Source organism: Indicator indicator, chromosome 28 (assembly GCF_027791375.1).
Source record: "Indicator indicator isolate 239-I01 chromosome 28, UM_Iind_1.1, whole genome shotgun sequence".
In the NCBI taxonomy this organism is placed as follows: Eukaryota; Metazoa; Chordata; class Aves; order Piciformes; family Indicatoridae; genus Indicator; species Indicator indicator.
Window position 1 is genome coordinate 12306522 of NC_072037.1, and position 20342 is coordinate 12326863.

General features: G+C 52.6%; 2 protein-coding genes across 3 annotated transcripts; one reads left to right on the forward strand and one right to left on the reverse strand.

Moving 5' to 3' along the window:
• Positions 1-897: 897 nt before the first annotated feature.
• UCK1 (uridine-cytidine kinase 1) lies at positions 898-4603 on the forward strand. Its single transcript, XM_054393386.1, has 7 exons — positions 898-984; positions 1195-1354; positions 2374-2470; positions 2562-2704; positions 2789-2883; positions 4006-4054; positions 4416-4603. Exons 1-7 carry the CDS (start codon positions 898-900, stop codon positions 4601-4603), a joined length of 819 nt encoding a protein of 272 aa, XP_054249361.1.
• A 2683-nt stretch (positions 4604-7286) lies between these two features.
• Positions 7287-19521, reverse strand: POMT1 (protein O-mannosyltransferase 1). 2 transcript variants are annotated; one of them, XM_054393316.1, is made up of 19 exons: positions 19400-19521; positions 19016-19122; positions 18379-18429; positions 17882-18028; positions 16810-16921; positions 15948-16013; positions 15325-15418; positions 14723-14878; positions 14048-14178; positions 13711-13806; positions 12373-12465; positions 10805-10901; positions 10623-10715; positions 10019-10139; positions 9658-9755; positions 9080-9193; positions 8560-8686; positions 7750-7927; positions 7287-7575 (listed from the first exon to the last, which is right to left on the reverse strand). In XM_054393316.1, exons 1-19 carry the CDS (start codon positions 19519-19521, stop codon positions 7395-7397), a joined length of 2184 nt encoding a protein of 727 aa, XP_054249291.1. In that variant the 3' UTR covers positions 7287-7394. The 2 variants fall into 2 exon arrangements, with proteins under 2 accessions (XP_054249291.1, XP_054249293.1); XM_054393318.1 differs by lacking the exons at positions 9658-9755; positions 10019-10139.
• Positions 19522-20342: the final 821 nt, after the last annotated feature.

The window sequence follows — 20342 nt, forward strand, 5'->3', positions numbered from 1 at the left end:
CCGCGGGGTCCCTCCCGCCGGACGCTCGGCCCTAGCCCCGGCTACGGCCCTGCCGCGTTCCCCGGTCCCCGCATGGCCCCGCGCCGGCGGCCGGAGCGCGGCGGGACGGGACGGGCCTGGCCCGGCGGTTAATCATTGACCGGCTGTTTGCCCGGGGCCCTGCGTCGGCGGGACCGCGCCCGGTACGGACAGCCTGGCCCCAGCACCCAAGGGAGCTGGGAGGGCACGGGACAGGGACGAGGTCACCCCCCCGGGACTCCGCGGTGCCAGCCCCGCAGCGGAGCGGGGAGGTGCAGATGCGGTGGGTGGGGGTGGTTGTTGGCATCGGGTTAAAGGCAGATTTTCAGGGGTTAAAGAGAGATTTGGCTTTATTTGAGGGGGTGGTGAGGAGAGGGTTGCCTTCACGTCCCAGCCACGTCTACGAGGCACAAAATGGGTGCAAAGCAGCTGGGGTGGAGCTGCACCTGTACATATTTTATAGGGAATCACAGAACTGTTTAAGATCATCCAGTCCAACCAGCAACTCTGCAGCATTATGGCCACAGATTTCTCGAACACCTCCAGGCATGAGGACTCCACCACCTCCCTGGGCAGCCTGTGCCAGTCTCTGACCACTCTTACAGGACAGAAATTGTTCCTAATCTCCAACCTAACCCTCCCCTGGCACAGTTTCAGGCCATTGCCTTTCCTTCTATCACTTGAGACTAGAGAAGAGCCCAACCCCAGCTGGCTCCAATCTCCTTTCAGGGAGCTGCATCGAGCCGGGAGCTCTCCCCTCCGCCCGGTCTCTCCGTGGTAGCCACGCCCTGCTCCGCCCTCCTCCCGTGCCCGACGGCCCCAGGCCCCGCCCCGGCCTTCATCTCCCGCCATGCCCAGCGGCAGCGCCGTAGCTCTGTCATGGCCTCCGCCGGTGGCGCCGAGTCCGAGCGGCCGCACCCCAAGCCCTTCCTCATCGGTGTCAGCGGCGGCACCGCCAGCGGCAAGGTGAGACCCCGGCACAGGCCTGAGTCGCTCCGGTGTATCGCCGGTGCCGGCTCAACCGGGCCCGGCCTCCCTGGCGGCGAGAGCCGCCTCCTCCTTGCGCTGCGGGCCCGGGCAAGGGGGGATCGGGGCCGCGGCTGCCCCTGGCTCGGCGGGGTGCGGGTGAGGCCCCCAGCCCTGCCTGAGCACCCCCCCCCGCTCCGGGCCGCTTAGTCCACAGTGTGCGAGAAGATCATGGAGCTGCTGGGGCAGAACGAGGTGGAGCGGCGGCAGCGGAAGGTGCTGATCCTCAGCCAGGACTCCTTCTACAAGGTGCTGACAGTCGAGCAGCAAGCCAAGGCGCTCAAGGGCCAGTACAACTTCGACCACCCGGGTGAGTGGCGCCCCCCGGGCTCAGGGTGCTGGGCTGGGGGGTGGAGAGTGGCTGGGAGGGTCTGGGGAGTGTGGGGCGCCAGAGGCGCTCGTCCCAGCAGCGGCACAGCTCTTACCGTGGTGTGGTCGCTGCAGCTGGGCTGCTGCAGCTGGGCTGCTGCGGCTGGTAACGGCTGCTCGGGGGTACACCTGCACAGAGCTCTGCTGGAGAGCTGGGAGCAGCCCTGTCCCTTCATCCTGGGCTCCTGGGAGGCTCTGATCCCCAAAGCAGGCTGCCTAGGGAGGTGGTGGAGTCCCCATCCCTGGACATGTTCAGTAACTGTGTGGCCATGGCTCTTGGGGACATGGGTTAGTGATTGTGGTGGTGCTGGGTTGAGAGTTGGACTGGAGGGTCTCAGTGATCTTTTCCAAACAGAACAACTCTGTGATTCAGCTTTCAGCTTCTTACTGTCACTGTGTTACAGTTATTTACAAGTAACAAATTCTCTCTTCCTCCTTTGTGCACCAAGCAGAGCAGTTCTGGCTCAGGCAGGAAGTGTTGGGTTGCTGCTGGTAGGAAAGAAGAAGCCCTAAGGTCCCTTTTTGCTGCTGGAAAAAAAAAAAACAAACCAGTTAGGGAGTTTCTCCTTCAGGTGTAGACAATCTGAGCAGATCATCTGAGGCAGCAGCATCAGGTGGACTCAATGATCTTTTCCAAGCTAAGTGACAGAGTAACTAGAGCAACCTGGGCTAGAGGAAGGTGTCCCTGCCCATGGCAGGGGGGTTGGAACTGGATCTTTAAGGTCCCACGTCGCCCAGGGCTGTGGGTTGAAGCCCTGTTCCTGGAGACATTCAAGATCAGCCTTGCTCTGACCCGGGGCAGCCTGATCCAGTTGCAGGTGTCCCTGCTGCCTGCAGGGGGGTTGCACAACACGACCTTTGAGGGTACTTTCCAGCCTGATGCAATCTGTGAGTCTGTCACCTCCAACCCAAACCATTCCACGATCTGAAGTTCTTCCTTTTTAAACCTCCCTCTTGCAGATGCTTTTGACAATGATTTGATGCACACAACCCTGAAGAGCATCGTTGAGGGCAGGACTGTTGAGGTACCAACCTACGACTTCGTGACCCACTCTAGGTGGGTTCTGGTGCTGTGGGAAGCCTGGGAGGGTGCCTGTGGATGTCCCCAGCCTGAGTGTGATATGCTCTGGGTGCTTTTTTCCTGGCAGGCTGGCAGAGACCACAGTGGTCTACCCTGCTGATGTTGTGCTCTTCGAGGGGATCCTGGTTTTCTACAACCAGGACATCCGGGACATGTTCCACCTGCGGCTCTTCGTGGACACCGACTCCGACGTCCGTCTGTCCCGCAGAGGTGAGGCTCTGCTGTGCTAGGCAGCACCAGCCAGCTGCTGGCTCTCTCCCTCCTTAGCTCATGGCACTTCTCTTCCTCTGCCAGTGCTGCGAGATATGAAGCGTGGGAGGGACCTGGAGCAGATCCTCACGCAGTACACCACCTTCGTCAAGCCTGCCTTCGAGGAGTTCTGCCTGCCGGTACTGGGAGCTTCCTTCACTTCATTTGGGGAGGGCTCTGGCAGGGGTGAAAGAAGGGAATCAGCTGCAGTGTAGATGGAGCAGTAAGTGGGCTTTGACCCTGGGATTTCATGAGCCCCACTCTCTCCTCAGCTCTTTGCCCATGCTGAGCTGCTTGTTCAAGGAACTGAAATGGTTCCTGCCTTCTGCTTGCCAACCCCTCTAAGAATTGTTTTGGTTGGAAGAGATCTTTAAGATCAAGTCCAGCATGGAGGAGGCTGCACACATTTTTTTCTCACTGTCTTGGGTCCCTCTGACCAAAATGCTTCCCTCCTGCACTGATTCTCAGGTCTTGCAGGAAGAAGTTTCCAGCAGACTCCTGACAGGGAGCCCTGATGAACACCTGGGGCAGGCTATGATAGCCTTGACTTGCTCCACCACCTAATGTGAGGCCAGTTTAGGTGCTCTTGTAATCAGAGTAATTTGTAAGAAATGCCTTTGAGAACAGAATGCAGTGTGTGGATTAAATGAGATGGAAAAGGCTCCTCTTGCCCCAGATCAAAGCAGTTCTGGGCTTGTAAAAGCACTCATTAGCAGTGCTGGGTTTGCCAGCCCTGTTGTAAGCAGAGGCAGGGAGGGAGAAGCAGAGGCTCTGCTGGTGGAGATCAATAATGGGTCCTCAGAGGCAGGCAGGAGTTTCACACACACCTTGGGTACCTTGGCTCTCTGCAGGGATTTAGCAGTGGCTTGTGAAATGCTGATTAGAGCCAGCTCTTAGCAAACAGACTCAGCCTTGGAGCAGGCAGCCCAGCTCAAGGCTCTTCAGAAGGGTCAGACCCAGGTGCTCTGCACCTGACCTGCTGCTTCTGCCATCAAGCTTCACCCCAGCTCCTTTCCCTCCACACTCACCACCTTCACCCAGGCTCCTGTTTTGACCCAGGCAGAGCAAAGGGGCAGCAAGAGCAACCCCTGACCTTAAATCCAGTTATCCAGGATGACTCTAATTCCTTTAGGTGTTCCCATGACTTGAGAGCTTTAACTCTGTGCCCCAGAGCACAAGCCCCCAGCTTGCTTTTGCAGCTTCTTTCTAGAATCCACCTGGCTCTTCCCACTGACAATCTCCACACCATTGCTGTTTTGCAGACCAAGAAGTATGCAGATGTGATCATCCCCCGAGGAGTTGACAACATGGGTAAGAGGGGGTTGGGTTCTCTGCCTGCTTTCCCTGGGGAGACCACCAGTGGGCTTGGGAGGAGCACAGGTGGCACAGCATGGCCCTTGGTTGCATGCTCCTAAGGAGAGCTGTTCTGGTGGAGAGGGCTGGAGGTGTGGGAGCTGCTTGGGGCCTGACCAGCCTGTGGAGGACTGGAAATGGGGCCAGAGCAGGGCAGCAGTGCTGCAGCTGCTGCTTTCTGCAGGGGGGTCTGACCTCACTGGAGGGGGCAGCCATGGTGCTATGCAAGGGCTTGTTAACACCTGAGCTGCTCCATGCCTTCTGGATAGCTCAGCCAAGCAACCCAGCCCTGTGCTGTATCTCCTCTTCCTCTCTGCAGTTGCCATCAACCTCATCGTGCAGCACATTCAGGACATCCTCAACGGAGACATCTGCAAGTGGCAGCGTGGGGCTGTGAACGGCCACAGCCGCAGCTCCAAGCGGCCGTTCCCGGAGCAGCCAGAGGGCGGCGCTGTGCTGGGGGCCGGCAAACGCTCCCACCTGGAGTCCAGCAGCCGCCCTCACTGACCCCAGCCCTCCCAGGCCTTGCCTCTGGTCCATGCTGAGACAGCTTTGGGAAAGGACTTCAGCAGCAGGGTTGGTGAAGTGCCCTTTAAGTCATCCTGGCAGCGGAGGGGAAACCGGTGAGAAACTGCTCACAGAGAGGAGAGGAAGGGGTTGGCCTGCAGCCCCTCTCCCCTCTGAACCCCCTTTCTTTGCTCCCCACGGTGTCTGGAGTTAGGATGTCACTCAGTGAACTGGTTCAGGGAAGTGCTGCTTGCCTCACATTTTCATTTCCAATGACTTCTGATGTTGGCATCTCCCCTGAGGTGATTGCAAGGCTGCCCTTGTCCCTGAGGATGCTCCTCCTCAGCAGGGAAGTTGTCTTCATCCAGGTCTCTGTACCCAAGGCTTGCTCACACCCTGTTCATTGTAACAAGTAAGTGCAGTCCTTGCTCTTCACCTTGTTGGCACCTTGAGCTCTGGGATTGCTCTCCTGCCTCTGTTTTTAGCCTGTAGTAGCACCTGGGGGCAGAGATGCACCTGCAGAGCAGTCTCTGAGAGACAGAACAGGGACTGTGGGACAAATGGGACCTTGCAGTTGCTTGAGGGGACAGGCCCAAGAATCTGTGTGCTTCTGGTTCCTAATTTATTCCTTCCTAAGCTCCTGACCCTTGCTCCACAGTATGATTGTGTTTTTTTTGTACCCAAGTAGTCTCCTTTACTACAGTTTCTGACTGTGTGAGCTCCAACAGGATTGAGTTGCTCATGGAAGCAGCAAGCTGACCCTTGTCAGTCCTTTTAGGGCATTTCTGTTCTGCTGGTTGCAGATTCTGCTGGGCAGAATCTCTCTGCTTCCAGAGCTGGGGGAGTGGGGGTGAGATCCAGATCAAGGAGGGGATGCTGTGCCTGGCAGGGTCAGAGCATTGCCTTGCACTCAATTTATGGCTTTCTGAGAAAGAGCAGAGACTGGAAAGAGCCCAGGCAGGGACACTGCTTCTGGAAAAAAGTGTTCTGAAGTGCTGGCTGAGGCTGTGACAGTGTCCTTGTGGTGTCCTTCTTGAGTCTGGACTTAGGGGTGAGTTTAAGAATGAGGGGGGTTGGGGGGAAATAATATTAAGAGTTTTTTTTTTCCATATTTGCTATTTTCCAGCCCCCTGGGGTCTGGCTGTGGGGTGTGGGTGTGCTCATTTGGCTAATAAGTGAACCCAAATGACTTATTTTCTGTTCAAGGTCTTTGTGCTGCTTGCACAGAGGTACAGAGAAGAACATTGCTGGAGGTGTTCTTGTACTCAGCAGTTCTAAGCTCAGAATGGCTGAAGGAGGCCTTAGAGACAGGGAAAAAAAAAGAGGTTTAAGACTGCAGCCTGGCATCCCTGCAGTCTGTTCAACACTGGCCAGGGGTGAAGCTTTGTTAGCTGTCAGTGCTCACTCTTCAGAGGAAGAAGTTGTTCATGTCCCAGCTGCTGCTGGTTAGCTTAGAGGGACAGACTTGGAGTATGAGCTACTGCCCTGAAGCATGAGCTGTGGGGCTGCTTCAAGTAGGAGCAAAATAGTCACTAAAAGCTGCTCTGAATGGCTGTGGTGTTGGATCATAGCTTCCTCTGGGGGTGGGGGAGTTCAGGGCAGCCCTGAATAGCTTTTGTTAGAGCAGAGAGGAACTCAGAAGCATCTGGGCTGCATGGGGCTGCTGCTCTTTGTTGGATCTGAGAAAGACCTTACTGCTGTAGCCAGGGGAAACAGAAGTCCAGTGTGGCTCAGGTACTGTAACCCTTGCACAGGCCCCACTGAGTGATCCCAGCCCTTCTGCCCTGGGAATTCCTCTGCTGGTGCAGGCCAGGGCACAGGTTTTGTGCTGTTTATTTTTTATCTGAACCCATGTGTACAAGCTGGAGCAGGTTTCCTCCTCAGCACAATCACCTCCACCTTGCTCCAAGTGCCTCCTTCTGCCAGAGCTGAGGTGTGACCCTGCAGCCCAGCAAAGCAAATGCAGCCACTGCTAGAACCAGGCCCAGGCTTCAGGTAAGCACCACAGGAGCCTGGCTTTGGCTGACTTCTGGGGCCTGCCTGAAGCTCTGTTTTTAGCTTGTTCAGCTGCAGCAGTGATTCTTTTCTTGTCTGGTTTATTGTTTTACTCAGCTTTATAAAAACTGCAGCAAAGCCAAATGGTTACCCATAGGTAAGAGTCCCAAGGTGGTGTTCTGTACAGCATGAGCTTAATGCTGTAAGGTAATGAAAGAGGGATGAGAAAGGTGGGGGGCAGATAATGCCCTGCTGAGTCAGGGGATGGAGCTGAAGACTGATGAAGGGTGATGATAGCTGACAGGTAAAGAAGTGTAAGCTTTAGAGCTGGGAACCCCAAGGTTTTAGGGGTAGCAAAGCAGATGGAGCAGAGGAGCAGCTCTGTCCATGTACAGAGCAAGCTGCTGGGAAACACAGAACAGGCCTCAGTGCAAGGAGGTGTAAGGAAGAAACCATCAAGGTGACACTCCTGGGAAGGAGGAAGAAGAAACCCTTGCAGTATGCTCTTCCCAGCAAAGGAGCTGGGCTGCTGTCAGCTGAGGTCAGCCACCTTCAGCTCCTGAAGAGCAGTGGGAGTGTGAATGTTAAGGGTTAAAAGTTGCTGTGCTGATCACAGCTCCATTGCTGCCCAGACGTTTTTTTTTTGTTTGTTTGTTTGTTTGTTTTTTTTGGTAACAGTCTCCTTTTATTTTCCTTTTCTGCTGTCAGCTCTCAGTCCAGAGCAGTCAAGCTGTTGATGATACTAACAATAAATTCTTGGCTTTGCACAGAAGGTGTCTGGTTGTGGCTGCAGCAGTCAGGGCTGCTGCTTTCTGAGGAGGATGTTCCAGGAGTCCTTCCAGCGCAGGGCCCTGAGCTCGCTGGCAGACAGCGAGGGCTCCCCGTAGGTCACAGGGCTGAAGGTGCAGTAGACAAAGTAAACTGAGGAGAACCAGGCTATGGTCAGCCCACTGAACATGCTCTTGAGAAGCAGAGATCTGGGGTGAGAGGGGGGAAAAAAAAAAAAAAGCAGTGGTGTTACAGCAAGGCTGGCCAAACACTGCAGCCAAAGGGAGGGCCAGCAGCTGGCCTGTCTCCTCCAAAGGCAGGTGACAAAAGGTGGCAGCCCTGCAGCATTCTGTCCCTGCTGTCCAGCTGCTCAACCCAAATACCTGCAGAGATGGTCATTGAGGTGCTGCAAGACAATGGGAATCAGGAGGATCTGGAAGGTGAGGGCAGGCAGGTAGTGGTACAGGAAAAGTGTCTTCTCCATCAGGAAGAAGGGCAGGTAGTTCACAGCCCAGCCTCCAACAGAGATGCCCCCAGCTGAGAGCCAGAGCTGCCATGCATCTGCAGGAGACAGGAGGCAGCTCAAGGCATGGACCCTGCAACCTGAAGTCTAGGAATTTGACTACAATCATGGCTTGAGGGTTTTATTTTTCCTCACTCTGCATTTTGTGCTAATTCAGCCTTCAACTTAACCACCCTCAGCTGAAGGAGATTGCTGCAGGACATTGGTGCCAGCACAGAGCAGCTCCACAGCAGGACAACAAAATGTGCTGCCAGAAAGGTCAGGGCAAGGCTGTCCAGGCACATAGAGCAGATGGGACCTTGGCCGGGACAAACACACCTCCAAAACCCCCTCCCCACACAGCCAGGCTCTGCCTCTTTTAAATCAGCACAAAAGGGCTCAGTAGAGCTTAAATCTGAGGCCTGAACATTTCTTGTGTCCAGGGAATGACTCAAAGCCTGTGCTGGCTCCTGTCATGTCTCATCAGGTGCTGGTGATACTGCAATAACCAGAAGCAATCTCTTCCTGAGCTACCCCAGATGGTCGTGTGTTAACCATTTCAGGGGGCAGGACATTCTCAGCACAGCCAAACACATAGCTGCAAAAAACGAGTGGGTTGGGGAGACACTGAAGTGTAGCAGAAATGAGAAACCTTCCTCCCCCTCAGCACACACAGACCATGGGCTCAGACCTTCAGGGATGTCATAAATCTGCCTCCTCCGTCGGACCAAGTAGCACAGGGACAGGCAGGTGTAGAGCAGAGCAGCAACGTTAGCTGAAGTCCAGGTGACCACATTCCCAAGGAGGTGGATCTGGGCCTGAAGGACAGAAGATGATGCTGGGCTAAGGCTGGAGCAGGAACATGTTTAAATAGCACCTCCAGCTGCTTGCTAAGGTCATTGTCAGGCTGTGCTGTTTCCTGGAACAAAGCTACTCATAAGCTCTGCTACTTTAAGGCTGTTTTTTAGCCTAAGGCATGTAAGAGATGCCACTGGAGGTGAGCTCAGCTACATGGAATCCATCATGGAAACTATTAAACTGCACTTTTCCTTCACAAAACCCACTGTGCAAGAAGCCATGATTTCATAAAAGCAATTACTCTCAGAGCCATGCAAAAAAAACCAAACCCAACCCTCAGGAGGGAACCATCCAGGAGGAGCTCCTTGGCACCTGCCTCCTTCCCCAGCTCCTTCTTCACCACTCACACTTACAGCAGAGGTGGGGTGGAGCCAGTAGGCAATGTTTGTGTCCATGGTGATCCAGTCCAGAGCAGAGGAGCTGTACTTGTGTTCTGTGTCTTCATTCTTTAAGGTGAGTATTTTCCACTAGGGAAGAAAAGAAAAAGAAGTGGACAAGAAGGTGTTCAGACCTGGACCAGTGAGTGAGGTAGCAGGGACAGGGGAACAGCTCCAGGTATTGATGATCCACTCCTAACCTGGGAGTGGAGAAGGATTTTGCAGATCTGATGCTGGATGCTGATCAGTGCAAGGGTTTACTTCCTTCTCCCATAATGCACTTTCCTTAGTCAACTGCTTGTGAGGGGCAGCAACACTGACTGCAGCTGCAGACAGTGTCTGAGGGCCCAGCTGATCTTCCTCCCTCTTCCTTTTCACACATTTGGGTGTTGGGTACTGCACAGCACAGCTCTCTAACAAACACCCTTCTAAGTGCATTCAGAATTTTTTTTCAATGTTCTATCAGCAAGGAATAAACACTGAATGAATCCTCAGGCTCAAAGTTTGCTCAAGTTCCTGCTCTGCAGCAGGAGGAGAAATAAGACAAAACTCACCTGCAGCTCTGTGAACTTTGCCATGAAGCTGAGGTTTTTACTGATGTCCATCTGGGTGGGAGAGTGGAGTTCCACCTCTCTCTCTTTTTGTTCTTGGCCTGGAAGAAAAGAGCATAGCTCAGCAATAGGTGGAAAACAGGTGAGCAGATAAAAGACTCTCCCTGGCTCCTCACATCCCAGGAGCCCTTCTCCAATACACAACCCAACTGCAAGAGCACTCTAAGGGGATCTGGAAAGGTTCTGCCATCAGGATAGGGCCAGAGCCTGCTGCACACACATACACAGCATCCCACCCCCTCCTCAACACCAGCTGTCCCTCCCAGCCACAGAAAGCTGCTTTGGGAACATGGCTGAGACCTACTTTTCCCATATCTGTGCTCTTCCACATTCCACAGCATGCTCTGGTGGTAGCCCTTGGACAGCTTCTCTCCAACCACCTCCAGCTGCCGGTACCCCCACTCGGGTAAGGATGCTCCACTGAGCTGAAAGGGAAGGCTGGTCAGGGTATTGCCAAGGGAACTACAGGATGGAAGTTCTTCAGGATGGAATTCTTCAGGATAGAAGCCCCTAGGCCCTGCCTGAGCAGTGGATGACAGCAAGGGACCACACAATGCTGGCTCAGTGTCACCAAGTCAGTGATTCTGGCAACCTGTGCAGAGCTCTGTCACTGCTGCAGCTGCTGTCACACACTGCAGCCCCAGCATCCATTTCTGAGGTGTAGCTAAGGCCCAGTTGTGTACAGGGGTGCCAGGCTCCTGAGCACAGACCAGCTCTGCATGCTGAAAGGGCACGGAGCAGGACCACAAGTGCCTGCAGCACGCTGCTCTTTATTTAGCAACTTCATTGCTTCCTTTTCTTTATTTTTTGGGTTATTTTAGGGGCTTAGGCATTCTGGAGCAGAGAGAGAGGAGCAGCTTATGAGATTAGGAGAAGAGCATGGAACAAATAAAGGTAAATCCACTTGCCTTCAGCACTGCAGAGGTGTTCACATGAACAAACCTCACTTCTGACAGAATTGTCTTCCAGACCTCGCTGTCAGACTCCCGGTTCACAATTTCCTGCCACAGAAAGATGCCTTTTGATCACCAGGGTGGCTCAGCTGCTCCTGCTGCAGGATGAGCAACTCCCTCCCCCTTTGATCACTCACCACTCTCCAGAGGTTCTGTGCTGGCATGGAGATGTTGTAATCAATATAGCAGGACACTTCTTGGGAGTGGGGGCTCAGAGGGGCAGCAACATCATGCCTGGAAGAGAAGTGAGATCCTCCAGCTTCAAACCAAGCCAAGCCAGCGAGGTACTGAGGTAGAGCAGATTCAGTAATAAAGGCAGAAGTAACTGATTTCTACAGACTGTGCTGTTGACTCAGAGACAACCCTCCCCACCACCAAGAGCTGCCAGAGGGAGGCTTGGAGGAAGGCAGCACAGATGCCTGCTCTGCCAGGCTGAAGAACAAGCACTGATTGTGACAAACAGAGATGCCGTTCACTGCCCTTTCAGTCAGGAACAAATTGGACTTGGAAGGGACACAGCAAAACCCCAAACTCAGAACAACCTTTACAACCTCCTTCCTAACCTCGGGGATATTCAAGCACATGCAGATACCTTTGGGAAGCAGTCAGGAAGCAATTTCAGGCTGCAGCCTTTGCAAAACAGGGAAGAATCCATGGCAGTTGGCTACAGCACAGCAAATTCCCCAGCACATCTTCCCAGCATCCTGAGCACACCCTTCATGTAGGGTTAACTCACCCAAAATAGCATCTGCACCTGCCTGGGGCAGAGGCAGAGGAAGGGCACAGATGAAGACCCACCAAGGGACCATGCATTGAGGAACCTGCACAGCTGAGAAGGATTGTGAACAAGGGTGAAACCACCACAAGCCCCTCTAAAGGCCACTAGCAGAGACCAGAAACAGCTAGCAGCCACTGAGCATTTTGTGAGTAGCATCAAACCCTCTGCCAAGTCAACTGCAAAGCACAGATGAGCCTGGAGCGGCCTGTCTCTGGGCTCCAGGCCTGTCTGTCTCTGGGCTCCAGGCCTGTCTGTCTCTGGGCTCCAGGCCTGTCTGTCTCTGGGCTCCAGGCCTGTCTGTCTCTGGGCTCCAGGCCTGTCTGTCTCTGGGCTCCAGGCCTGTCTGTCTCTGGGCTCCAGGCCTGTCTGTCTCTCTGGGCTCCAGGCCTGTCTGTCTCTGGGCTCCAGGCCTGTCTGTCTCTGGGCTCCAGGCCTGTCTCTCTCTGGGCTCCAGGCCTGTCTCTCTCTGGGCTCCAGGCCTGTCTCTCTCTGGGCTCCAGGCCTGTCTCTCTCTGGGCTCCAGGCCTGTCTCTCTCTGGGCTCCAGGCCTGTCTCTCTCTGGGCTCCAGGCCTGTCTCTCTCTGGGCTCCAGGCCTGTCTCTCTCTGGGCTCCAGGCCTGTCTCTCTCTGGGCTCCAGGCCTGTCTGTCTCTCTCTGGGCTCCAGGCCTGTCTGTCTCTCTCTGGGCTCCAGGCCTGTCTGTCTCTCTCTGGGCTCCAGGCCTGTCTGTCTCTCTCTGGGCTCCAGGCCTTACCTAACTAACCACAGGAGGTCCCTCCTAGCCCCACTGCCTTAAGACTCCATGAGACAGAACAGAGCTGAAAGCAAAGGGCAGTGCACCTCAAGCCATGAGCAGCTCTTCTGAGAGACAGCCCAGCAGAAAGAGGCAGAGGAAGGATGAGGAAGGATGAGGAAGGAGAGGCCTTACGTGTTGAGGTAGCGAGTGGTGATGCCATGGACCAGCTGCACGATGTGGCCGTGCCGGACGGGCCGGGGGGGGTTGCTCACCACCAGCTGCTGCCTGGGGGAGGGACAGCCAGGAGGAACTGGTTACATTCTGCTTCAGATTTACTTGCAGCCTTGTCATGACCCAGCTGGGGGCCAAGAAGCTGCAGGCAGGGACAGACAAACAGCAGTTAAGAGAAATTCAAGCAATCCATAGACAGTACTGGAATGGAAACAAAGCTCCTCAAGGCAAAAGGTGAGGTAAGGGCAGAAGGGACTCAGGGGATCAGTGGTGGGGTGGCAACATCTCAGGCATTAGGTCAGTGGTCTGAATCCAGGTCAGGCAGGAGCAGGGTCAGGTGATTCCCCCCCACAGCTGTTGGTGGCTTCTATGCCATGAGTCAGTGCCCCAGGGAGCTCTGACAGGTGATGCAGCACAACTGATGTCACCCTGGCAGGACTCTCAGACCAGTGGCTGCCAGGGAGATCAAACTTCTGCTTCTGGCTTTGCTTTGGCTGCTGGTCACCCAACTGCTGCCTGGACTTGACTGCTCTATTCTAGGACTTCCCATCCTCCAGGGCTCACAGGAGTCCTGAGTCTGAAGAATTTCAAGGTTTCTGTGGCTCTGGGAGAGCAGCATGGCCAAAGCTTCCCCAGGTGGGTGTCTGTAATGGCACACTGTCCTCCTGGGAGGACTCTTCACACAGCTCCCAGAGCAACAGAAGAAAGCTTCAAGAGCAGCCTTTGGAGCAGAATAAAATGCTGTCACACAAGGGCTTTGATTGGCAAACCACAAGGAGCCCTGCTCCTGACTGACAGCTACAATGGCAAACACTTCAGCACAAACCAGGCCCCTCAGGCACAGCACCCTCTTGGAATCCCTCCTGATGGGGCAGGTTCTGCAGCTCATCCCTCACTTTAAATACAAAGAAACACTCGTTCTGCAGAAGTGATTTCTACTCTCTCCTTGATAAAACTCAGCCAGGCACACTAATGCCATGGCTCACACACTTCAAACAGCAGAATTTCCCTCTGAGGCAGAGCACCTGAGTCTGGAGAGCCTTTAAAGCTCCCCTTGTGCACTGCACAGCCATGGCAGAAGCAGTTCAGACAGAATTTCAGAGTCTTCAGTAATGCTTTTACCACAGTGAGGAGGGCTGCTCACCCCCACCAGCTCTGCAGCTCAGGATCACACAGAGCCTCTGCACCCATCAGCAGGGTTGGGTTATGCCCAACCCAAGCTCTGCCCTGGTTAGGTTTTGGGAGCACATAGGAGCTATGCTTACAGCAGCCTGGCATTTAAACCTCTTCCATACTCACATTCCAGGATCTTTGACAATCCACCAGTTGTTCACATCCTTGAAGGGGTAGCAGGTCACCTGCTGCTGATGGGAGCTACCTCTGCCATTCTCATACCTGTACAGAGGGTTAAAATTCCACATGAGTCTGAGAGCTGCCTCCTGTGCCCAGCAGACACAAAGCAGCACCACAGCCTTGGCTCCACTCCTACAGAGCACAGGGAATCTGTGCACCTGCAGCATGCTCTGAAGGATTGCTGAAAAGATTGCCAGGACCCAAACAGAGCTGGCTGGACTGGCAGGGGAGGAACCAGAGCACACTTGCACCCTAACAGCACAGAGCCAGCCAGCCAGCTCACCTGATGGGGTAAGTATTGGGGTGAGAATGCAGCCAGCACTGCATGGGCTTGCCCAGGACGTTCCGCAGGGTGATCTGAGAGCCGTAGGCAACCTCCAAGGGCTGCCCCTGGGTGATCCGAGCCAGCCCCCCCTGAGAAGCAGAAAACAGGGTGAGTGGGAAGGACAAGAAACAACCCAGAGGCTGCTTCAATCCTGTGTGAAGAGCCCTTTAAACACAGCAGTGTCTCAGCACGGTGCCTCTTCATTTGGTTGCACCTACAAAGACCACGTCTTGCAGGCAGTAAACACAGCAAGGCCTGAAAGACTCCAGGATTTGGGGAAGGTCTCTAAAAGTCTGTTCCAAAAGACAGAGCAAGCACTCTTCTGCAGAAAATCACACTGTCATCCTACAAAACCATCACTCAGAGTTCAGTACTGTATCTCTTGCTGTGCAGTTTCCTGCAGGAAGGGCCAAACCCTCAGCAGAAGAGTGAACACAGCTGCTCTTGGTCCAGTGGGCAAAGCTCTTCAACCATCACCAGGACTTCAGTCTCTGCTGCTCCATCTTTAAACAGCAGTTCAATGACACAACAGGAACAAATATGCAAGACCAAAGGAAGAAGATGGCACACTGCTCTTCTAGACAGATTTCCCCCATCCTGCTCCCCTAATAAATCAGTTTCAGTTTCCTTTACCTCTAAGCTGGCTTGGAAAGCACTGCTCATGATCTGGTCGTGAGGCCCCGAGCGGTACAGCAAAGTCAGGTGCAGGTAGAAGAAGGACAGGTACATGGCCAGAGGGATGATGAGGAGGGCCAGGCCCCTTGCTAGAAAATGGCAAATCAAGGAAACCTAGAAGAACAGGGAGAACTTGATAGTTTCATGCCCCAACGACAAAAACCATGAAAGAACACCAGTGCCCGTGGTTTCTTTTGTGTGTCTAAGTTTCCCCAACCACCCTCACTCAGATCCAGCTTGGTGGACAGCTGGAAAACTTCCACTAAGGATTTGGACTGGAGCCAGCAGGAGGTATGTGAAACAGTAGAGGCTTGGAGCCACAAATCACTGAGCCATGGATAAGAGCAGAAAAGCCAGCCACACACACATGCTTATCTTCAATTTAACTCCATCTCCTCCAGCAGCTGAGCTGGGAAGCTGTTCTGTGACCTGAGGGTTTGCAGACTGTGAGAAGGAATTTTAGTACAGGACCCAGCTACCCACAGCATCCTTATCTGTGGGCTTGGAGGGCTCCTGGCTGGCTCCTGCACATGATACACTCAGCATGTTGTGCTACCTACGTTAGAGAAGCTCTGGTCTCCTATCATGTGCCAGAAGTGCAGTCCTGCAAGGGCCAGGAGTAGCAGGTAGGTGAACAGGCCCATATATTTCACTCTGAGAAGAAAGGGCATTAGAAATGAGCACAGCTGAAAGCTCCACCATTACCTAGTACAAGAAATAAACATCCAAACTTTCCCTTCAGCAGGATCATCAAAGTCCAAGCACTTAGCCCCATGAGCAGTTTGGTACAAGAACAGAAATAAGCTTCAAGGCTTTGACAGCAGAAGATAAAATTTGTTTGCCAAGAGTATTAAATAATAGCAGAGAACTTTCTGGATAACAAGATCATAAAGCACAGTCCCTAACATTCAGGTTCACTGAAGCTGGAGGATGAAATGCAGATGCTAATTTATAACATAAAGAGAAATTGATGTTGTCCTCCCCAAGACAGAACCCTCCAATCCCAGCACTGCCCCCTGTGAACTGCCATCCTCTCCAGAGAGATGATCCAAGGAAGCCAGGGAGAGCTGTCTGCTCAGAACAGCACCAGGAAGCAGTCTGCAGAAGCCAAAGCCCCACTGAATCCTCAGCGGGCAGGCACAAAAGTCAGCTTCCTAAACCAAAGAAAGACATCACCACTTACCCAATTGCACAAGAACAAGCTGCTCCAGTCAAGAGGAGCCAAAACCACCAGCTCCCAGAGAAGGAACTTAAAGGAAAGGACAAAGGAAAGGATTTATGGTGAGATCTGGGCACCTTCTTATCCTGAATTCAGGTGTGAGGTGTCCCTGCCCATGGCAGGGGGGTTGGAACTAGATGACCTTTGAGGTCCCTTCCAAACCTGACAATTCTGTGGTCCTGTAATTTGGCTTGAAAACACCTGGCAGGACTCCAATATTCCTTATTCTGCTCAGGACTGCCTCATTTTGAACCTCCCTCACCATCAGCTCTCAGCCCTGACCTACAGGGTGCTGTTAAATGCACTTCTCTGTATCCTGAGAAGCAAAACTGACCACCTGCTGATAATAAAGGAAATGTGTTCAGTCACTCACTGGGCTCACTTTAAAGATGATTTTACTTCATTAAAGGTTGCTTTACCCTCTGCAGGGGTCAGAGACTATGTCACATCACAAGAACAAAGACAGATCTCTAAATTCAGTGCCTGGCAACAGTAAAGAAGCATTAAGTGACTCACTGCCATCAGTGTTCCTGTGCACAGAAGGAAACCTTCCCCTACACATCTGGGTGGGCAAAGCAGTGCTCCCAAGGGCTTTTATTTTTATTGCAAAATAAATAATAATAAAACCAGACAACCTTGCTAGCAGTTAAAACACTGCCTAGAAGAAAAACAAACTTCTGGGGCAGCCCTAGGAGGGGTCACAGCATTGGATTTTATCACCAGATGAAGTCAGTTGCAGAATGGTGAAGTGATTTACAGTCAAAACACCACACAGACTGTGACACAAAAAGAACCTCCCAAAGGATGGAAGACAACCCAGCTTTACCTGTTCCTTGGCAAATTGTAGAACTTCAGGTAGGACAAAACTGCCAACAGGATAAAAAAAATCAGTATTGATTCCAGGAGCATGAACCTTGACTGAGTGATCAGAGAGTTCTCTGTTGGAGAAGAGAGAGAGAGACAGAAGTGAAGATCAGATCACTACTCAACAGAAGGGCCTGGCCCTTTAAGGACAGCCAATTAATTTGCAATCTTACTGGCTGTAATGGGGTGGTGTTGGTTTGAAGGGACAAAAGCACCTCCAGCAGGAGCAAAGTACATGGCTGTGACTGTCTCCAAGGACAAAGAGGTGGGCAAGCAGTAAAGCCTGGCAGGAGGCAGATAAAAGTCCTCTGCTTGCCTCCAAAGGCAGAGAAAAATCAATGCTGGGAAACCCAGGGGCAAAGAGTCAGGGCAGTGACCTCAGCAGGCAAAGAGCATGATGACAAATCTTGGAAGAGAGAGCTGCAACGAGCTGCTCTGAGCAGCATTCTCTGAGCCAGACTCAGAGCAGCCAGCAGCTAGGAGAGGTTTCTCTTATCAGACTGCTAAAGGGCTGCTGAGAGACTCTTTCCTTTTCAGGCAGCTGCCAGCAAACCCTCTGAGAAAAAAAAAAAAACAAAACAAACAAAACAATCAACTGAGCTGCACACACCAAAACAATGTCAAACCATGGTGCCAGGGACACAGCCTGGTGTGCTACAGTTTGGAGATGAGGAAACGTGATGAGCTCTGACTCTAAGGAGGATCATCCTGCTGTTAAAACCCAGTGTGTTGTAGCTCATCCTGCAAAGCCCTGAGGAAAAGGGTTCAGAACTCCTGGGATGCAAGGAAGGTGCTTCCTGTGGGGCTGCTGAGGCTGCTGACTTTGCTTAATAATGAAAAGATAAAGCCTCAGCCTGGAATGGCAGCCTGAGAGGCTCAGCAGAGACTGATTCAGGCCAGGGCTGAAAGTGGCTCTGATGTGTTCTTAGCATGCCATGGGGAGAGACTTCTCCAGCCTTTCATGCACCCTAAAATTCACATGGGTTAAGGAGACCTTTCTGCCTGTGTCTGACGAATAGGACCCAGCCTCTTACCCAGAAGAATCAGAAGAGCAGCTCCAAGGGCAGCACAGTGGGAGAAATGCATTTCCACCAAAATCTGGTATGCTAAAGGCACACAGAGAGCACCAGCCAGGGCTGGCAGGAGTCTCAGGGACCAAACAGGAACATTCAGGGTGTATTCTGAAAGAGGAGACAAGAGTGGGGCTCAGAGTTGGAAGCCATTAATTGCAGAGAAGGTAGATCAATAACGAGCTCCTCATGGCTGTGACAAGTTGTCGAACCTGACTCCCCTCCTAGGAATTTATTGTCCATCTTGTGCTGCTTAAACTGTTTTAGCTGATTTAAACAACCTGTGCCATGGATCATAGTGCCTTAAACTTCTGGTAGAGACCTGCAGATGATTTATCCCAGAGGAGAAGTGAAGGTGTCACATAAAAGTGTTATTTCCACTACTCAGGCAAGAGGAATGTCAGCCACTGAAATACTGCTGCTTTTCTCAAACAAATGAGACAGTTCAAATCAGCTCTTACCAGCTCCAATCCTGTTCCACAAGAAATTTCCATCAAATCCTCCTAAGTAACCTACAACAGAAGCAGCAATTCAGAATTTCCAGTCTCAAAACAGGTCTAAAACTGGTGCTAAATTAGTCCTGGAACCATTTCCCTAACACAGTTTTTCCATGCATGAAAACCCTTTCCCAGAAGGGTCCTCTTTGGTGCTGTTCTGCCTGCAGCAGTGCTTGATAACGTGCAGAGGCACAAAGAATAGAAATTGGGATGAAGAGACTCTCAGTGAGAGAGTTCCATGTATATTTTATCTCTCCTTCCCATACATCTTTATGTATCCCAGCTACAGAAAGATATTCAGGCCTGAAAGTCTGATTGTAGCTGGCTGTTTCTAGTCACTGGCAGTTCTAATCTTACCTTTCTCTTTATCCAGAGGGCTGCACAACAATGAGGTAATGGATACAGGGCTCCACCACCTCCCCAGTACTCATGCAACAGGCCCCTTACAATAGCAAATGAGGGCAATCTTAACTCTCCCTATGTCAGAATCTCTCAGCTGCTTTCTGCTTTTCCCCAGTAACAGGATTTGACATCTCACTTCTAAGCAGCACTTCTCTCTGCCTCAGCAGCAGCCACTTCCCAGATCCAGGAGCTGCCCTACCTCCCAGAGCTAGCAGCATGTGGCCCAAAGGGGGGCCACTGTCATCCACAAAGAAGATCCTCTTCATGTAGAGCGAAATGAACTGGCCATAGTAAACTTCATCAAAGCTGAAACATCAGGTAGAAACATGTCAGAGCTAACTGGAAACACCCTGCAAGCCCTAGGGACACTAGGGAAGGAAGCCCTGGTTTGTTGGTGGAAAGCTAAGAATGCAGTGAGGCTGAGTGGCTTTGCCCCTTCGCCCTCCCCTCAGGAGTTTCTACCAGGGAAACACTGTGACTGGTACAGGGCTGACAGCGGGCAAGCTCTGCTCCTCTGCTCCTGCACTCTTACAAAACACTCAAGTTTGTGTCATTGCAGGAGAAAATCAAACATTGTACTCACACCACAGCCCGTGGGTAGGAGAGGCCCCAGAGCCGACTCATTAACCCCAGCAGAGTCAGTGCCACCAGGTTCAGGTTTATCTCTGCAGTGACCACAACTGGCTTCTTCAGAAAGCCCAGCATCCTCCCAGGGGCCTGGCAAAACCTCCAAGAGCAAGCAGAGAAGAGCAGCAGTCACCCTTTTGCTCAGATCTGGAGACCACTTGCCAGCAGGGATGCACTTCCTGCTGCTGGCAGCTCCTGGTAACTGAGCTTCCAGCGTTCTCTTGCTTTCTGTTTGCCTTTTCTGCTCCAGCTACAGGAGGAACTCTAACAATGAAGGCACTAAACACACTTCACTTTTCATCTGCCCTGCTTCTACACTGGTACAGCTCTCTATCACCAATAAGCAAGCTGCAAACTTTGCTTATTCATACACTGGTTCTGCAGAAAGACAATAGCTTCATTCAAGCCTTTATTCTGCTCTGCGCTAGGCAAACTTCCCAGCCCAAATTCTGATGTTAAGTGATAGGAAACCACATGCTCAGGCAGCAGCTGGCTCAGGTAGCTCTAAGAAAACAACCTGAGACTCTTTCTTGGGTGGGAGCAGGACTGGAAAACATCCTCTGTCTTAAAAAGCTGGCAAGTGGAGCAGGGTTGTAGGTGCTGTGGGGCTCTAGCGCAGCCTAGGGGGAAGTGCTGCAGAAAGCAGGACTGATCTCTAGGCAGAACTGCCACCAGCTAGGGATCAGTGTTGTTGCTCCTCACCTCAACACAGCTGAAAGCTACTGGTATAAATCCATCTGCATGGCTTTGATCAGGTGAGAACAAAGCACGATGACAGCACATCACCATCAAGATCAGCGCTGCTGTCCTTGTCTCTTGCTCCCTACAAAACACGTGGAACTGGCTCTTACAGAAGTCTCTTTGCACAGCTCTGCTTTCCACCAGCAATGGGAACACCA

Excerpts from the sequence above, each read along its gene's own strand:
- POMT1 (XM_054393316.1), bottom strand. The coding sequence starts at position 19,521 with ATGCTGGGCTTTCTGAAGAAGCCAGTTGTGGTCACTGCAGAGATAAAC. Across the intron at positions 14,879-15,324 it reads GAGACCAGAGCTTCTCTAAC|GTTTCCTTGATTTGCCATTT; the intron begins GTAGGTAGCACA and ends CTGTTCTTCTAG. Across the intron at positions 8,687-9,079 it reads GGCTCCACCCCACCTCTGCT|GCCCAGATCCACCTCCTTGG; the intron begins GTAAGTGTGAGT and ends TCTGTCCTTCAG.
- UCK1 (XM_054393386.1), top strand. The coding sequence starts at position 898 with ATGGCCTCCGCCGGTGGCGCCGAGTCCGAGCGGCCGCACCCCAAGCCC. Across the intron at positions 985-1,194 it reads GCGGCACCGCCAGCGGCAAG|TCCACAGTGTGCGAGAAGAT; the intron begins GTGAGACCCCGG and ends CGGGCCGCTTAG. Across the intron at positions 2,471-2,561 it reads GACTTCGTGACCCACTCTAG|GCTGGCAGAGACCACAGTGG; the intron begins GTGGGTTCTGGT and ends TTTTCCTGGCAG.